Genomic DNA, 19,747 nt, shown 5'->3' on the forward strand with positions numbered 1-19,747 from the left:
GCCAGACATAGTAGGTGTAACTGCCCCACTGACCCCTATCGTGTTAAACAATACCTTTAATATTGGGACCAATATGCTTGAATATTTCATGTAAAAGATAGCCGGAAAGCCATCTGGGCCTGGTGCCTTGTTGGTAGGTAACGCCCATTACCTCCCTCGCCTCTTCTTCGCTAATTGCCCTAAGTTATCCCGTTCTTCTTTCGTAATCCTGGGCATATTGATCCCTTGAATATATCGTCATATACCTTGATATTCAGGGTGACTAGATGAGTATAGTACTTCATGAAACTGTGCAAAAGTTGGTTATATCCTCCGTCTCAGTCACCATGGACCCATCGCTCCGTGATATTCACCTCCATCCCCTTCAACTGGCTAGCCAGCAGTTTGTCCGCTTTATTAGCATGAACATAATATCTTTGTTTAATCAAAAGTAGTGAACGCTCTGCTTTCTGGGTCCGTAGTATATTCAACTCTTAATTTAATGGACAATGCCCTCTTCCTATGTGTTGCTATGACCAATTGAAGGTCCCGTATTAGGGACTTCAAATCCTTTTCTATCTTAACCCTCTGTCTCTCCTGCCGTACTTTAAGAGCTATAAGCTTGCCTCGGATCACTGCTTTGACAGCATCCCACATTCCCTCTGGGGCCTGATTACTGTTCGTAGAGAAGTACTCTTCTATTTTAACCTTTATTTCCTCAGCCGTTACATCATCATACACTAGTTCTATGGGGAACATCCAAGACCATAGCCCCACTCTTGGACCCTGCTCTCTAAAGTTTACGATTAGAGGGGCATGATCCGACAACACTATCGATCCCACCTCAATTCCTTTCAGTTCGCCCACCAATCTGGTTGATACCTAAACATAATATATCCTTGACAAAGATTGATATATATGTGAAACAGGTGTATCCCTTTTCCCCCCCTCTTCATACGCCAAACATCCCTCAGTGTTAAAAACTTCTTTTTAACACAAGTGAGGGTTGTGCCGCTCCTTTACCTCCACCTTCACTCCTATCCATTTTTGGTTCCCAAGCCATGAGTTGTTTAGGCTTGCATACTTTTGGAGGATGATACAGTCTTCTTGCAACAACAATGTGAAAAATAAAGCTGTACTCAGTTATGTTCAACATGTTTCTATAACAAATACATAATTATAGAAGGAGTGTATTTTGAAAAGGTTTAAAAACTATATCTTTTGCCTCTTCACTTGTCAGGCTTTTCTTGGCAACTTTATTTTGACTGTTTTTAACAATGCTGCTGTCATGCCTTAGGGTTTGAGTGGTTTATAACTGTACATGAACATAATCAGTGAAGATTCTTAGGCGATCTTTGTACTTTTCAAAGCATTGCCATTAAACCAATTATTTCATTGAGAGCTGTGAAGATATACAGTCAAGTGCTTACATTACAAACTGGTTTGATAACTGAAATGTGTGTGATCCTGGGACAATCCTGTGCTTGATCTGCCAAAGACTGGAGTTCCTAGAAAGGGTTTAGTGTGCAGCTTTTGATATCCCCTCTCATGATTTATTGAACTTTAGAGTCGTTACATATTAATAATAGTGATCATTCATATATTGCATACCACAAACTTGTCTCTCGTTTTATACATGAACCCTTCTATTAATACCACTAATGATGCTCAAAGACCGGCACTCCTTGTAATGTTATTTTCGTGATGTCACTTCTGATGATGTCAATACAGATCCAAATTAGTGGGTCTGCATGCATTTTGTTGCATAGGCCTCGGAAATCCAAAGACAAGCCTTGAAGAGAAATCTAAACTGTCAGTCCCTTCATGCCTAACAGTCCAATAGTCTTGTTATCTTTTTGTGTTGTGCTTCTGTTTAAGTGTCTTTTGCAACTAAAAGTGGATGGGGCAAAGGAAAGTGGGGGTGCGAAGGATGTCGCTTGTGACCACGTGCACCACAAACTGCTTCTGATGAACCACCACATATAAAGTGTCCAGCGAAACCATTTTGCAAAGTTGGACACCCTAGAAATGGCTTAAGTAGTGCTATACAAGATCATGTTTTATTACCTGAATTTTCCCTTAACAAACAGAGGGGTGTACAGTACAGGGCTCAAAATTAGGATTCAATGAGCAGGAACAAAAACCAGCTCCTATGCGTCAGCCATTAACCAGTAGGTAGGAGCTGCAGTTATGGAACCAGGAGCGAGTACCCAGAGCACAGATAATATAACTTCAACAGCAGAAGCACACTATTTTTTTGCCCATTATGTATGATCCATTTATGTTTAAATGTGTACTTGATATGTCGTAATGCTTTATTAGCATTCGCAAATACTCAAAGTGAATGTCACATATGCAGGTTCGTAAGGCACCAGTTGGCCTTCAGAGTCAAAATTAGCTCCTAGTATCTGTTGATTTCAAGCTAACCAGGCTCTCCTATGCTTGAAGCAGGACCTAAAGAGCTTCGAGCAATTTCAAACCCTGCAGTAAAATACCTATGGCACACACAGATCTGGGCAGCTACATCACAACACCACGTTCAGCTCTTATGTAGTTGCATATTCGGACAAAACACAGTTCTGCTCATGCAACACTTCTGTAACACACAGTTTACTGTACAGCTGCACTCAAAACAAAGACCTACACACTGACACTTATATAACAAGCATTCCCCTCTAAAACGATACAGATGACGGTGTGCAAAGTGCTCTCTATTTTCCCTGTCTCATATTCCTTTTGAAGGAGAGACCTGCCGAGAGTCACAACTAGTGTGACACTTGTACATTTTTATGCACAATATCGCATTCCAGCATGAAAAGGGACATGTCACACAGAGGAGGTGGCAGAGCAGAGGTAATAATATACCTGTATACATAGCTCATACTTATGCTATCTGCAGGTCATCAGTAATGTTTTCTTCTAAATTATGCCCTACCATAGACCTGCTCTCTTCCCCTGTCGCTATACCCAGAAAACCAATTGCTCTCCGCGGTCCACTGCATTGGATTCAGCCGTTGGCATCAGGCTTCTTCAGCCTAGTCCCTTCGTGTATCACAAAATCTCATACTGAAAATGGAGATTCTAGCATAAGACCACTGCACACGTGGAATTGGCAAACGTACAAAATCTGAAAATGTGGCAGCTCTGCCACACCTTTGCACTGTTGCCAGTTACCTTCATAATGTGGACAATTACCTGCATGGGGATCATGCTCTAAGGAGGGCAGTCTATTTAATATATGTGCCAGGGTCCACCTGGGAGCCAGTTTATGCAGACCCTATGTCCAATGATTGATCCTGCAGCACATCAGACCTCCCCCTGCTCAAGGAACTCGGAGCTATATGAAAGCGACTGATCAAGATTGTCACAGCCAACTGCTACCAAAACACCATAGCCAACCATGAAAGCAGAGCCCTCCTCAAAGCCATGAAGCACTGCCCGACCCACTCGTAACACACTCCATCAAAACATACACTGCCATCAACAAGATTAACATGATGTGCCAACCCAGAAACCAATGCCACAAAGCACACTACCCACCCCATCTCGCAAAACCACAAATACACCAACTATGGAAGACCTCACTGCCACCTTAGCATCCCTCAAGGCCACATTGTATACGGATGACATCCTCCCTGCCTCCTTACTCAAGTCCTTTCTGAGTGAAGCACTCCTCCCTTACCTGACAATCATCAACAGCTCCCTAACTCAAGGCACATTCCCTTCAACCCTCAAGACCAGACAAATCCTCCCATTTCCTAAGAAACCAAAACTGGACACTGAATATCTCAGCAACTGTCACCTCATTAGCCATCTTCCCTTTGTTGGTAAGATCCTGGAGAAAGCAGTAGCCTTCAACTCCTCCAACATATCGAAGTCAATAACCTCCTTCACTACTATCAATCTGGCTTCAGAAAGAATTGCAGCTATGCAGCACAGAAACAGTTACAATGAAGGTGATAGACAAATGCCCTTAGAATCCTCGATTATTGCCATCCTTTTCTCCCATGGCTCCTTGGCCTATTGACAGCATTTGACACAATAGACCAGACACTCACCGACAATCTACATTGCCACATGGGGATCAGCGAGATCGCCCTCAGCTGGTTTAAATTCTACCTTGTGAACCGCCAACAGTTCGTACATATGGATTGTTCCAGATCACCAACTTTACCCATCACCTACGATGTCCCCCAAGAATCCACCCTGCCACTAATACACAGATGAAACACAGATATACCTCAAGATATCCTCCAAATACATCCACAGGCTCAAGGCCTGTCTCCCATTTGTCCAATCCTGGATGTCCAGTGCTTACCTGAAGCTTAACCCCTTCAAGATGGAATTCCTACTGCTGACCAACAACATTGAACATCCTGACATTCAGGCTTGGCTCTCTGCTATGTACCTTGAAGGATTCACACCCCAGCTGGCCTGCTGTGCCAAGTCCCTTGGGTTCAACGTCGACAGACACCTCATGTTCAAACAGCACAAGGCATAAATTAGTTTTTAAAAAATTAGCAGAATTTGCCAATTAACATTTTCTTGATTAGCAAACCAAACAATTTGATTTGCAATATTTGTATTCATTTCATAATGTCACCAGATGTTATTTTTACCCAAGACATAAAATGAACAATAATAAAGCGCTTTTTGCAAAATGGTGCATGCCACCACAAATCCACTTTGTTTGGTACACTGCTGCCGCCCATAGGCCAGCCATACAGAGTGAAGCTTTTATTTGACATTTATTGCAAACAAAGTAAATGTTAAATAACAGGTTTCAAACATCCCCTGCAAATGGTACTCGCCCTTCATAAAATCTACTAGACTATGTGAGTGGAGGAAAGGACTTTGCGAGCCCTGCATGAGTGTCTGTAAAATGTAAAAGGGTCGCTGCATTAATGCACACAGATATATAGATACGATCAAAAGGCTCTGAACACAGTTTGGCCAATTCTCTCCTTCAAGTACTAATATATAATGCAATCATAATCATAGAGCAAAGCGAGCTTAGGAGGCGAACTACAGTGTATGGTAGTGCAGTAGATCTCCAGATGTACACACTGGATGGAGCTATTGATCACTACTTTGTGTTAACATCTAGTGAGCTTTGTGTTGTGTATGAATTATGTAAGAGGTAAAAGAGTAAGAGACCAAGCAGAGTGGATGGCGTAGCAGGCAGAGAACTGGGCAAAGTAGGTGGAATATTGTACTTTGCGGCCATCTCACTTTCAGATTAGCCGGTATAAAGCAACAGGTTGATAAAATAGAATGACAAGGAGTATGAGATTAGCTCATGGGCTGAGCACCAGTTGCATGTAACCAGCAGGTTACAGAACTAGGCTTAGCATCAAAGGAATTTGGTCATGTACATTTTCAAAACTGTTAACTTGTCATCTTACCCAACAAAATGAAATATAGTTGACACTGAGATTTAGATACACAAATCTAAACTTTACTGGAAGGCATGAAGACAATGCAGTATTTTACAGTAGCATTTCTGTAATTATGCATTATGTTAACAACTTACATTTTTAGGAATGGAATTGCATGACTGCATTTAAAATAAAATAAAGTTCACACATACCTATCTTTGCCAGACAGGATTTAGTTAGCTTAATAAAGGTAACCTCCAGATTACTTCTGGTTTGCAATTATTTGAAAAAGAAAATCTTGCCTAGCACTCCCACACAGGCCTTTGGCATGGAGGAGCGGATTACTGCTGTACTCTTTCTCCATTAACCCCTTTGAGTCTGCAGCAAAGAGAGAAAAGAGAGCAGGGAGAGCCCTGAAGGGAAGAGCAGAATACTGGGCGAGCTGTGCTTTCAATGAACGGGGTAACTGAAATAGCTAGCTTTGCAACAGAATTGCATAGCATATTGCTATGTGACGCTGCTTATTTTATGCCTTGCAGCACATAACAAGGAAGACACAAACATGGTACCAACTTGTTTTCCTGTGGATAATCAAGCCCTTCATCCACAAAAATTACTTCAGATCCGCAGTCCAAGCCTTGGTCCTCCCCCACCTGGATGGTGGCAATGTCCTTTTGTAAGGCTTTCCGGCAGCCACCCTGTGAAAGGAAGGCATGGTATCAAAGAGTAAGACAGACACAAGTGATCATAGTTTAAGGGTGTTTATTGAACTTCAATTGGGTTTTAAAAATGCCTCGCTAATCCTAAGTCTAAAGATGGGAGCAAGCTACGACCATCAAATAATAACAACGCAGTCCTAGTAGAGTCTTGTCAAAATAAAGGGGGAGTAAACTAATAAACCTATTGCCAATCCCTACTTCTAAATACAAATAGTGGGGGAAACAATGTTATGAAAAACATTTTTAAAAAAGGGGGTTCAAGAAATGATATATCAGGATATTCGAGCCATTGGTTTCCCTTCCACATGTTTTCAGCATGGGACACGGCGGCACACTCGAGCTTAGCACACTCTATGGCTTTTCTAGCACAAGGATTCAGTTCAACACTTCAGCATCAGGGCCTTCTCTGCCAAAGTCTCTTTGACATTCAACGTCTCTTATTTCAGAGGGCCTGAATTTCAGAGGGCCTGATGCGACGCAACAAACAGTGAAGTTCCTTTCTTCTCAGGATTTCACATGTACAACTTCTCGGGTCATTTACTCTTCACCCTGGTTCCCTCTCCACCTGGCTCATACCCATTTTAACACAAAACCTTCAATTGGTCTCCATCTGCCGGGCTCTGACCAAATTTATCTACTTTTCCAACTTTCTCTACTTCATCAAAATCAAAGACTGTGTGGGATTTTGCACGACCCGTTACAGGACCACTTTTCTTTGTTCTCTTCTTAATAGAACCCTTTTAACTTTCACTTCTGCCAATTCTCAACTGGATACCTTATAGAGACCTTCGATTGAACACCCACAAGGTGCCGGACCACTATGTCAAAGGTATCGTAGTTTACATTTAAAGTTAAATCACTCATAAGCAGTTCAACTTTACTTGCGTCTTTTATCACATGTGTTTTAACAATGTTCATTCCAGCGCTCATGTTGCTGCTTGCAACCTTAGCTTCAACAGAGACCGGTCTTGTATCGGTCTCCCCAACTCATGGCTGTGTTGATTTCAAGGACGCTGCTTTCTTCTTTGAGCCAAGGACGGTACCACGGCGGCTGCTGCTACTCCCTGCCTTGATTGCCAACGCGGGAGGGCCCCGGGTATCTCCGACACACAATGCAGGATTCTTCAGCCTGGTTTCCTGGTCTTACGCTTTCTAATCTCAAGGGTTCTTCAAAGTAATGGTTCCTTGTGGGAAAGGGCAAGGGAATTTTCCTCCTCAAGATCCCCTCATGTTTTGCCAACTTCCTTCTCTGGTTCAGCTGCCGTCTCGAAACTGCTGTTTCCTCGTGTGCTTTGTCTCGCTCACTGTGCTCTCGTGATCAGCCTGAAATCCAACAAATCAATCCTTGGATCCAGGTGGTGGTTACTTTCCCCTGGACTATCTCAGGTAGGATAGTGAAAATGTCTTTTTCAAACAATAGTTCCTTACGTATAGCAGAAATGTCTCAAACTTTCTTCAGGATGGTAAAAAAAAAGTATATTTTGTAGCAATAACTTGTGAAGAAGTCTCAAACAGCTTTTTAAGCATGGCAAAAGTATCTCTTCTACACAGCAACTGCTTAAGGACAATTTCTTGGTATATTCCTCAGCCAGGAATACTCCATTAGACCCGTAAAATCCCCTGGTAAAGTCTCCTGCCAGGTATCTTTTCACAATGTCCTTTACTTTTATATACATTATAGTGATTACCAGGTGTACTCCCCTGCCAGGAATCCCCTTCTGGGTTTTGTAGATCTCTGGTGTACTCTCCTGCCAGGTATCTTCCCTCCTCCCCCCTACAAGGCTCACTGCCTGATATATTTCACATATCAGGGCTTCATTCAGTGTTCTCTCGGTTTACAGTATAGCACAGTTGTTTTCCAAGCTGCCCCATATGGATACTCACATATGGAGACGTGTTCAAGTTCAGCCTGTCAACTTCTTCAACAGTATTAATTTGCTTGCTCCAACTTTCCCCATATTGACCTCTCACATACGGAGACTTGTGCAAATTTTGTTTTTCCAACTTCTTCATTAACATTCATCGGTTTGTGATAACATTTGCTCCAGCTTTCCCCATATTGACATCTCAGACATGAGAATTTGTGCAAATTCTATAATTCTATTGTACCTGGTCAGTATTAAAAATTAGCTTTTAATTGTTCATATGCCTGTTGGTACGCCCCGGGTCCACCATCAAAACTGGGCAGACTTACTGGTGTTTCATGGTGTTTTCGATGCTGCGGTGAAGTCTTCACTCCGTAATAGCGTCTCCTACCTTGCAGACCCTCTTTCAGCTCTCCCGCCGGCTCTGCAGTCACTTGCTGGTGAAGCTGCAGCTGTTGGCAAGACTGAGTCTCTGACAGTCTAGCTCCTGCTGCTGGCACCTCTGCAGTTCTTCCTCTGTGCCTGCCATGCTTCCCACAGTCTCCCGGCACTTCTGTAGGTAACGCTTAAAAGCGGCAGCATGAAAGCACCTGCCTCTTCTGCACAGTCTGTTCCTGTGCATCTGCCTTCACCTGCAGTTCTGCTTCCTACTCCGCCCGCTCCTCTCCTCTCTGACTCTCCCTTGAAGGTGTAAACCATGTTTAATGTCCTGCGCAGCTGGACTTTGACTCCGTGTTTAGCTTGGGTTTTTCTCTCACTCCATACTAACAACTCTTTCCTCTGCCTTGTCTCAGTACTTCAGGCATTGTGGGAGTTGGAGTCCATAGGATTTTTAGGTCTTCCAAAATTATATTGTTTAGTATTCTTGTTTAGAACAAAACCATTAGAGACAGGAGATGTTAAATATGTATTACATGTATATGAGATATGAATGGTACTGTGCTCAGAGTGTTTTGCAGAAAGGGATTTTTGGGTCCTGCAATTGGAGGGATTTGTAAAATGACAAACAAGCCATTAAGAATTCAGGAATTATGCAGTCTTCCTCTTTGGGAAGGGAAGAATACTGCATCTCTCCTGTTGGGGACACCACCTTTCCCAGATAGCTGTCGCTTCCCATGTGATCCTCCCTCATGAAACCACCCCCAGGGTCAGGATCAGGTAGCGACTGCCGTCCCCTGGCGACATGGGAGATCAGTGATGACTCTGCAGGATTAATCAGAGGGGACAACCCCGAATCCCCATTGGGTGGTTTGGGCTCACTCGCTACATTCGGTCACTCATATTTATGGGAAATGTTTATGCTCCTTCAATTAATAGAATTTAAAAAAATGAATAATCACTAGCCTCCACTGGGTGAGTGACTGGTGGGTTAATGGGTATGAATGCGTGTGCGAAAGATTGCCAATTTTGGGCAAAGGTAACTTGATGAGTGTAATTACATGGAGGGGTGTTTGGGGTTTGCATTGCAAAGGAGCAGGCAGACTACATTTTCTGTGATGTGCCAATTTTTTCCTCACATATGGGACAGGGCCACTATGATGTGTGTTCTTACAGTGGGGGTGGAGACATTTGTGCAGCCAAACAAGGAAATTATTCCTTACTGTAGCATTGCATGTGTTACTGGTGTGGAGGGAAAAGTCCACTTGAAGAGTATGCTTACATGGCGATGCAGGAGTTGGGCAGGCATTTGTGTAGCCAGAAATAACATGCTTTCTTCCTGTGGCAAGAGATTTTACTGGCGTTAAGTGCAAAGCCAACGAGAGAATGCTCCATAACCAGCATGAACAAGTTTTCTTATTTTATCATGATTTTGCCTATTATTACTGGCCAGGCAACGGAGTTTGCTGGTACATCTGTGTGCACTGAACCAGGCACAGCCCTCTACACTAGGTAAAAGAGTTAATCTTTGACTAAAACACATTTATATCTTTGTCCTAGAGAAGTGTGCGGCATTCCCCTGCAGTAGCACATCCATTGTGTGTGTTGCGCATGCGTGGTGGTGCAGGTCGGTCCGCAGGGTGGCAAAACCTGTGCTTTGTTGCTGAGCTTGGGGTGGGGGGCCTTAGCCTGGCTCACAGGGGCGCCCACAAATTTTGTGCTACGACACTGTATTGGCCACACCATTCTACTAGACATCCTAGCCCACAGTAGGAATCTCTTCGACACCATACTCGACTGGTTCACCTCCTTTCTCACTGACTGGACACGCTGTCTCCATGCCCTATTATCAATCAGACCCCCACCCCTGTCAAGAATGGGGTCCGGCAAGGCTTCTCCTTATTTCCACTCCTCTTCAACCTATATGTTGAATCCCTTGGATAGACTCTTAGCAAACACAATGTCCACCAATATGCAGATGACACACAAACATGCTTCCAAACGTCATCCCCTTCACAACTCCACACCCTCAACTAGATGGTAACCCACTTCCTCAAACTCAACCCTTCCAAAACAGAATAGTCCATGCCCCATCCCCTCCCCCTCAGGCAAATACCAAATATCCAATGGATCCAAGAACCTGCCATGGACAACCAAAATGTATCTCTCTCCACACCTGTCAAATCCCTTGGCTTTACCATTGAACCCCACCTTTCTTTCACGCACCACATAGCCGCTGTCACCAAAACATGGAATCTACAACTACACCTCCTACACAAAACTTGACATATGCTTCCTTGCGACGACTTCCGCACTGCAGTACAAGCACTGGCTCTCTCTAAGCGGAACTATGGAAATGCAATCCTCACTGGACTCCCGAGCACCTTTGCCCCCTGCAAGCCATACAAAACGCAGCAGCCAGACTCATCCTCCACCTACCCAAACATTTGCACATCACCCCCACTCTTGCCCAGCTCCACTTGCTCCCCGTACAGAGATGCCAAGTACAAGACTTCATTTTGCATCCCTTCAAATGCAAACCCCTTACCCCAGTGAAAAAACTGGATTTTTCAAGGTTTACAATTTGAACAAATTCTCACAACTTGCATTAAAAAAAGGAAACAAATACACTCATTTTATTCACAGGTTTTCAGAGACAGCTTGCAGCAGTCATGAACGTTGTATGCGCCTCGTGATTGGATAACACTTGATGAGTGTTAAACAATCATGAGGCGTGCAGCTCCTGTTGTCATAACAGGAGTTGAGAGTCCCAAATCAGAGCACGACCAGCAGCCATTCATTTTGCAAGAGTATTGTGTCTCCATGCAGGAGTGCTGTCGTTTCTCATCCTCTACTGGAGACTTCCCCCAAAGTTGCAGGAGACTTGGCATGTCTGCCCATACCCCAGAGAAAGGTCTTCAAAAGGACTCTGAATTGTATTCAGTCATCCACTTCAAAACTCCATCTTACCTCCATGACAAACTCAAACCCATCTCCTACACAAACACCAGCCAACACCTAATGCACATTCCGCTCTGCAAACTCATATGCACCCAAAAACAAGCTTTTACAAATTTGGCACCCAGAGCATGGAACACCCTACCCCTTCACATACACACTGCATCCTACATCACTGCTTTTAGAAAGAGCCTAAAAACATACCCTTTTCCCTCACACGTAATCGTGCCCTCCTCCACTGCTATCACTTGTCTATCCTAATCTTCCTATAATTTCCTGAAAACATTTTGTAACTTCTTTTTTCAAATCCCACCTCTTCAAACTTTGAACCATGTAAGGCGCTCCAAGAGAAGCTGGATAGGGCCAGCACTAAACAAACATTTTAAAATAATTCTCTATGATATGATTTCATTGTCCTTATCTGCAACCATGGGATCCCCCTACTCACGCCTGCTGGTGCATACCCTACAAAGAAGCTGCTCTCCGTCAAATTCTGTTTGATTGTTGGCATCAGGGGTGTTAAGGCCTAAGCCCCTTTAAATGTCACTCAAAATGTCAAACGAAATATGAATATATCACACAAAAGTTAACTGCAAACATGTAAATGGAACACATATACAAATTGAACACTTAGCAGCTCTGGAAGAAGGCACTGTCCAGCCATCACACATTGCTCGAATACACAGAACTTCTACACAGCATTGAAGTTGATCCCTTATCACGCAGCCACCTCCCATTTCTCGAAGCAATTCCAGCTTTCTCGCTTGCACTCAAACTAGTCGCTGCTAAATGGATATAGCCCCTGCGCATAGGAGGTTGCGACTTGCGAGAACCACAATGCTTCAACACAATATCACCAAACACGGTCTACATCTGAGCAGTTAAGCACAGTGGCAGTCTCACAGCACCAGCTCGAGCCTTTTTTCTACAACTTGAATACCACGGCACTTTAGTTATGCTCACCTTCTTTATATTCGATTTGGAGGCTGGATGAAAATCCTTCTTGCACATGAAGTTGGCGAAAGACTTTCCCATGGTGCCTGCAGAAAATGAGACTTAGCGCCCCAAATACAAAAGCAAGGTAGGAACCAATAACCTATCTACAAGGGTGAAGCAGAGCCCGGTGACCAGCACATGCCGAATTTCATCCGAATATATAAGGTGCCGTTGCTTTGCGCTGTACAAACAGACCTCCCTCTGGGTACGAGTGGCGCTGCCAGTTCTCCACAAATTTCCCGCACCGAGTCTGTGTAATGTATTTAGGTATTGTAGAAATCATCCCTTTGTCAATTTACTCTTGGAGGTCTGGCAGGGACAATGACGATCGGAACCCCCGAAAAGCAGTAAAAACTTGAAACATTCTCAACAGAGCAGAGACAGTGCCAAGCTGGGGGAAAACTTCCGGTAACAGGATTAATACGTCATTGATATAAAGGAAAGACTCGTCTGCGAAACACGGACATACAAGAGGAGGTAGTGACTAGATGCGCCAATGTTCAGCGAGAGGCATTTCGAAATTCCACGCTGAACTTTATTTCGATTGAAAAAAAATCACTACAATAGTACATTTTAATTATTCAATACGTTAACTGTCATGCTGTACACAAAACCTCATATAATTATGTACAATACTTTCTTAATGCGTTCAAGAATTTGTTTTACTTTAATAACATTTACACGATCTCTATATTTCTATACAGACTATAACTCATCAGGACTGAAGAAATTCACACCACAATCGACCGTTATCATGATAAAAGTAAAGGGGGATACGTTTTTATAGTTTGACGCATTAGCCCCCCAACACTGGGAAGCGCATGATGTTTATGCTGGCGCGGCCTCCTTTGCGGCCATGTTGGCCGTAGGTAATCTTATCAATGTCCAAAGAATGCGGTGTGTTGGCCCTGATGCGCCAGTCCAGAGGACATGTCTTTACCCTTACTCCCCCTCAGGTTTGGTACGTCCTTGCCACGTGATCGAGGGGCTGTCTCTCTTTACGTATGATAAGAACTAGCTGCTTTCTTCCTTGATGCACCCAAATGCGTGTGGAAGAGTAATAGACAGCTGTCTGTGCTTGGTGAGTAGCCGTTTCCTGGGGCGTGGAAATCTGTAAAACTTGCCCGGAATAGGAATGGATAGAAGAGGAGGACTTTATGTTGCACATGTTAACATGAGCGTTGACAGTGCGCTCCTTTCGCTGTGCGCTCATTAAACTGAACGCTACCCATCACCTACCTACATGAACAGGGTTTCATATCTTTTTAATATTACCCATACATACTTGCCAACATTGTGTGACCAAAAAAGAGCGAGGATGTTTCAAAAATAGTAATTAGCAGAATGATGACATCAAAGGAAAGGACTTCACACGAGATGTGACACTGATCAGAGCACAACAAAATGTTTGTCTTGCTAATTTTCTGATCCATCAGAGAAGTCACATAACCAAATGAGTGAGCTGTGAAAATTGTGGTCAGCGTTTTTTGTTTTGCTGTAATGTGCAGTGGCGGCTGGTGAATTTTTTTACCATGTTTTAAATGTTTGTCTGGAATATGTGAGAGCTATTGAGTATAGTGATGGAGGTAGAACCAACTAAGGGACATTGGGGGAGCAGGTGCTCCCTTCCGAGAATTTTTTTAAAATAATTGGATAAAATGGTGTCTTTTTCTAGCACACTTTTATTGTGAAAAATTGGATAAAAAGCCACAGTTTGCAATTGTTTTTTTTATGGTAGCACATGAAAAAAATGCAGTCGAACAGTGCACAGGAGCTTTTTACAACGCAGTTTCATGATGCCTCTGCCTCACAAATACAGCAGTACACAAAACATTTTAATGCTGGCTGTGCCCATGCATATGCATGCAGACTGCACGAATGCATGCCATTATTACCAATTACTCCTGTTGGATATGGCATCAAAAATGCCATGCCACCATGAGAAAATATGTCCAGACTAGCTGCACGAATGCATGCCACTGTAGCCATGCAATGTTTGCTTTACCCTTGATGCCCAAAAAATGCAAGGCTACAGTAATAATATATGGACAAACCAGTGCCATCAGTGGAGGCCAGTTTAGCCATGTAATAACCTATGTTTTCTCTAGCCTTGATGCATAGTAGCCATGCACCAAAAATAGTTTCTTCAAAATGGCTGCACCAATGAAGGCCAGTCTTGCTATGTTAGAGCACCCATCATGTTTGCTTTACCCTTGATGCCCAGTAAAAAAAATAAAACACCACAGTAAGAAAGTATAAACTCGTTGCACCAAATAATGCAGTCTAGCTACGTAATATACAATGTCACAGTAAGAAAGTATAGCTAGATTGTCTGCACCCAAGTATTCCAGTCTAGCTTTGTAATAGCACTCATTGTGTTTACTTTACCACTTCATACACCCCCCAAACTCCATAACTAGATGCCTGCTACCCCTTCACACACTCAGTGCAGCAGGGCAGGCACACACACATTATCATACAAGACTTTGCAGATCATGAACTGTTCCATACGGGTCCCTGAAAAAGTAAAGACCTTGGGCATCCTCCTGGAGGCATCAATGGGTGCAGAATCATATGTGAGCAATATGACCAAAAACTGCCAATATTACCTAATGACTGTTGAGTCACATCAGGCCTTTGCTAAATGAGAAAAACAGTGCCACCATAGGCAGGGTGACGATTTTGTCCAGTTTGGATTATCGGAAAACTATACTGCTGGCAGCAAGTAAAGGGTGCATTGCCAGATGTCAGATCATCATGAACAGTGCAGTAAGGATAGTCCAGAAGAAAGGCAGGAGAGAGCATATCACTATAGACAGAAAAGCACCACATTGGTTGATGGTCAATGAAAGGATCACTTTCAAGGCCATGACTGTTGTCCACCGATGCCTCCATTGCAGGGCGCCCGCCTCTCTGAAAGAACAGATATTTCGTTACACTCCAGGGTGATCACTGAGATCTGAATCTGCTGGTCAAATTGTCTGCCCTCCCTTTAAGTGCTCTAACGGGCTCGGCAGGTCATTTCCAGTAAGAGTCACCCACATTTGGAACGGATTACCGAAGACTGTCAGACTTGAGAGCAGCTACCTACCCTTCAGGCAAGCGCGGAAGACAGCTATTTTCAGATAATCACAGTAATGTAATCACATGCCAACACAGGTGGTTGTGGTATCTGGCTGGTTTGCATGCTGAGTCAATGGACCTCTTGCTGTGAGTGTCACTTGTTTTAGGAATGCCAGATGGAATATGGAATGTTGAGTGCTGGGCATTGCAGGGATGAACTTTGGTGGGGACTTGGAGATGGGAACCTAATCTAGAAGAATGCATAACCCCTGTTCTCCCATGTAATCTTCAACCTGTGATCTAAGTAATAAAGTACATTTCCTATTTGTACAAATCTTGCTGTGCGTTGTTCATGCCTACTGGCTGGTATTCCAGAGGTTCCCAGATGCTTCATTTTTGTGACATGGAATTCTGAAAAAAAGCAGTCCATGAGGATATGTAGAGCCCTTTTGGTGGATGGCTGACCCTGGCAAAGGAGAGGGTCAGAAGGTGCAGCTCGAAGATGGTAGCTAGTCTCGTTTGGCGCTGCAGTTGGCCAGTAGCCTATGTTAGGAGGGACAAGAAGCAACAGTCGGGTGTGTCTGGGACACGCAGCTGGAGGTTTTAGGAGGGAGAGTGGCATTGTCCCAGAAGATGGCTGTCAATCCCGCCTGGTGGTGTCGGAGGACGCTCAGCAGGTGGCCAGGAAGAGTCTGGAGGGCTGACTTTGTCCCAGTGCGGTTACCAGCGCAAACAGGGATGCACAGACACCATGGAGGCAATGGAGGTGGAGGTGCAGGAGCTGATTTCTCTTGCAGAGGTGCTGGGTAATCAGAGGCTCAGCTGGCCAAAGTCCAGGCCTGGGGCAGAAGAGGTGCCCAGCGTGAGAGAGGTGGAGTGGTGACACTTGGATTGAGCTACTGGTGCCTGCTGGGAGGAATTATCTAGCTGCGGTTGGGAAGCTGGAGCTCTGTGATGGTGGATGTGGTGTGTCGCCCCTCCTGGGAGCGTGGTATCTCCCAGGGCTCGTGCCAAAGTCACATGTTGTAGCCACGTGACTAGACAGTAATAAAAGAGACAGGCCGTTTCCGGTTCGTCAGTCAATGCACCTGACTCCTGCCTACTGTGTTTCATTGGCTGCAGCACGATGCAGGCGCTGCGTAGTAGGCAGACGGCCTGCTGTTGCAGGGCCCTCTACCCTGATAGTGCCCCTGCTGGCCAGCGCTGTCTCTGATGCCCCTGCCCCCTGTGTTCGCAGAGGCCATGCCAAGCATCTCTGCATGGAGGTGCCAGTGCCCCTGCTGGGCAGCTCCATCGCTGTGTCTGGTGTTAGCCTGGGTGCCCCCAGGCCATGGACGAACCCATATGCTCACGGGCTGACGGGGTGCCCCCTGTCCGCGGATGCCTGCTGGGTGCATCCCTTTGTTCGCAGAGACACTGCCAGGCAACTCTGCATGGAGGTGCCAGTGCCCCTGCTGGGCAACTCTGTCGCTGTGTCTGGTGTTAGCCTGGGTGCCCCCAGGCCATAGAAGAGGCCGTGTGCTCACAGGCTGACAGGGTGCCCCCTGTCCACGGATACTTGCTGGGTGCCCCCAGCCTTGGACTGCCAGGATTTAACAGTGGAGGTTCAATGCGGCCGTTGCTGTCCGGAGTGTTCTGTACGACCCCGTTAACTGCCTACTATTGATGATGTCATACCTTGGTCAAGGGGGATGGCGAAGTGTTGGAATATCGCGTGGCGCTAGGTCTCGCGAGATATCGGCAGGGGAACCCGTGAGCCGGGCGAAGCAACGAGGGGCAGGAACTCGGAGAAAGAGCAGAGAGGACAAGGAGCAAGTCGTGCTCCTCTATTGAGAGGACACAAACTCTCCCCAGATACTTAATAACATTGATGCATCCAGCACAGTTGAGCGACAGTTGCCCAAGGACTTGAATATACATATGTGTTTGTTTCCTGCATTGTAAATATTGATGCCTCAATAAAGAGCTGAACCAGCCACCCAGAAGCTTACTGCATATTATACTACATATTTGGCGACGAGGATCAGGACTACAACCCACGTGGCGCCATACAAGGGGCAACTCCACTCCCACCTTTTCTACAAATGCCATGTAGACCTACCATTCAATGGCCACAATGGCAACCCCTATTCACTACGTACCTAGAAGTGCTGGGAGGTGCGAGGTATACGGCAGCAAGGCGCAGAGCCATCTTGTTGAACGCGCTGGCGTGGAAGGTCAGAGGATTTTTGCAAGCCTTACGCCTGAAGTGTTGGCGGATGACAACGTGTATAAGGAGGCGGTTAGAAGAAATATAAAATCTTTTCCCAGCAAGGAAAATAGGTTCTACAGTCGCAAACAGGATGCTTCAAACCCGTGGACGACTATGTAACAAAGCTACGTGAAATAGCCGTACTGTGCAACTTCGGAAACAATTCAGAAGGACTGATCTGCAACATGCTAACGGTACACACCAACAACAGAGAAGTGCAGGATAAGTTCATTTTAGAAAAGGAATTACAGCTGGAAAAAGCTGTTGAAATTGCGAGGGTGTTTAAGGAGACCGCAGGATGTCGGAAAGAATATGCGGGCGGACCAGTCCCAGCAGAAGTCCAGGCTGTCGCATTCTGAAGCAAGAAGGAGAAACCAGTCGTTGATGCAAGAGAGGGGCAGGGGGGAACGAAGGAACCACTGAAGTGCCACAGATGCACCAGCACAAACCACTTGGCAAACGACAGGGAATGTCCTGCCAGGGAGTGCTCAGTGTGCAAGAGAATGTGCCACTTTTCGCTGGTATGCAGATGGCGAAATAAAAAAGTTTCCAGTGTCAATGCAGAGTACAATGCAGAGAGAGAATCCTCATCCGAAGAAGGGAGGCCCATGGTGCTAATGGTGAACAGCCCACGAGCCAGGAGGGAAAACCACTGCGCTATCAAAGTAAACGGCAAGGAGACAAGAGTCATGGCAGACTCGGGTTCAGACTTAACCCCGCCCTTCGCACATACAAAGAGATGATGGGCTCCTCCTCAGCATTCGCCACGAGCCCATAGTGTTTGGAGGGGCATCCATTGAATTACTGGGATACATCAAAGGGAAAGTGAGGTTCAAAGGGAGAGACACTATCACAAGAATATATTTCAGTCCAGAAGGCCCAGCAGTCATGGGTTGAGTCATGGGTTGGGACGATCGAGCCAAACTCCAAATCGAACTGGACCCCAGCACAGAGGATCAAGTGCTAACAGTCAGTACAAGAGGAGTGCCGGTGTCAAAGAGGATTTCCCCAAGTTGCTTTCAGAGGGGCCAGGAAAAATCAAAAACTTTGTGCATAAGATACTGCTCAAGGCAAATGCAGTCCCTGTAAAACAGTGAGGCCTGTGCCAGCAACAGCGAGAGACCTACTCGGAAACCAGCTCGACAAAATGGCAAAGGAGGGCACCATTGAAGAAGTGAAAGCCTCAGAGTGGTCGAGTCCCGTGGTTCTCATCAAGAAACAAAACTCGCAAGACCTAAGGGTGTGCATTGATCTTCGCAGCTTAAACCTGGAAGTCATCGCAGACAGCAACCCCCTTCCAAGCATTAATGAGCTCATGCTCATGATGAAAGAAGCCAGAGTGTTCTCGAAGTTGGACATGAGGGATGCGTATCATCAAATCCACTTGCAAAAAGACTCCAAGCCACTTACTGCGTTCATCACCCCATTCGGCGCCTACCAGTTCACCAAGATGCCCTTTGGCCTGGCATCTGCAGGTTCGGCGATTCAGCGAATGATGGACTTGTTACTACGAGATATAAGAAACATGTCCTACTTCCAGGATGATATCCTGGTCAACGCCACAGATGAACATGCGCACAACGTTACGTTAAAGAAAGCCCTCACCAAGTTACCGGAGGCTGGAGTCAAGTTAAGGTATGAAAAGTACGTCTTAAGGGCACACAAAGTTGAATACTTGGGGTACAAGATTTCGTCGCAAGGCATCAGCCCCAAACAAAACCTAGTGCGAGCTATAATTAAAGCTCCGGAGCCAACTAACAAGGAAGAAGTGAGGTAATTCCTAGGACTCGCAGAATACGATGCAAAATTCATCCCCAGGTTTTCTGAAATTACGACGCTGCGAGACCTGCTAAAAAAAGGCACAGAGTTCACATGGCTGGAAGCCCAGAAAGAGGCAGTGGGGGAAATAAAATGACACATAGTGGAAGCACTGTGCCTACAGCCATTTAATCCGGAATGGAGTACAGTCACCACCACGGATGGCAGTGCGTGTGGCTTAGGGGCCATACTCGCCCAAAAGAAAGGGGACGCAGAACATGTGTCTGGCATTCGCCTCTAAAACCCTGTCCTCGGCTGAGAAGAACTACTGTACAGTGGAGAAAGAGATGATGGCCTGCACATGGGCGGTTGAACATTTCAGGAATTGGGTGGGGCACGAAA

The 19,747-nt window shown here is 45.2% G+C and overlaps 2 protein-coding genes across 6 annotated transcripts in view; one reads left to right on the top strand and one right to left on the bottom strand.

Moving 5' to 3' along the window:
- The window catches only part of CIR1 (corepressor interacting with RBPJ, CIR1), a 476,807-nt gene extending 464,107 nt beyond the window's left edge, over positions 1-12,700 (bottom strand). Inside the window, exon 1 of the mRNA XM_069616242.1 lies at positions 12,241-12,700. Coding sequence (XP_069472343.1) covers positions 12,241-12,312 — 72 coding nt within the window. The 5' untranslated portion in view covers positions 12,313-12,700. The remainder of the gene's footprint in view (positions 1-12,240) is intronic.
- A 432-nt stretch (positions 12,701-13,132) lies between these two features.
- The window catches only part of SCRN3 (secernin 3), a 933,307-nt gene continuing 926,692 nt past the window's right edge, over positions 13,133-19,747 (top strand). For 2 of the 5 annotated variants that reach the window (XM_069616247.1, XM_069616245.1), the window contains exon 1: positions 13,219-13,354. Coding sequence is in view for 3 of the 5 variants with exons in the window: in XM_069616244.1 (XP_069472345.1) it covers positions 13,307-13,354 (48 nt within the window). In the remaining 2 variants the exon portion in view is untranslated. Of the gene's footprint in view, positions 13,355-19,747 lie in introns of all 5 variants that reach the window. The other 3 variants (XM_069616243.1, XM_069616246.1, XM_069616244.1) reach the window with 3 other exon arrangements.

The sequence above is a fragment of the Ambystoma mexicanum genome, chromosome 9, assembly GCF_040938575.1.
Source record: "Ambystoma mexicanum isolate Mex_15411 chromosome 9, UKY_AmexF1_1, whole genome shotgun sequence".
Classification (NCBI taxonomy): domain Eukaryota; kingdom Metazoa; phylum Chordata; class Amphibia; order Caudata; family Ambystomatidae; genus Ambystoma; species Ambystoma mexicanum.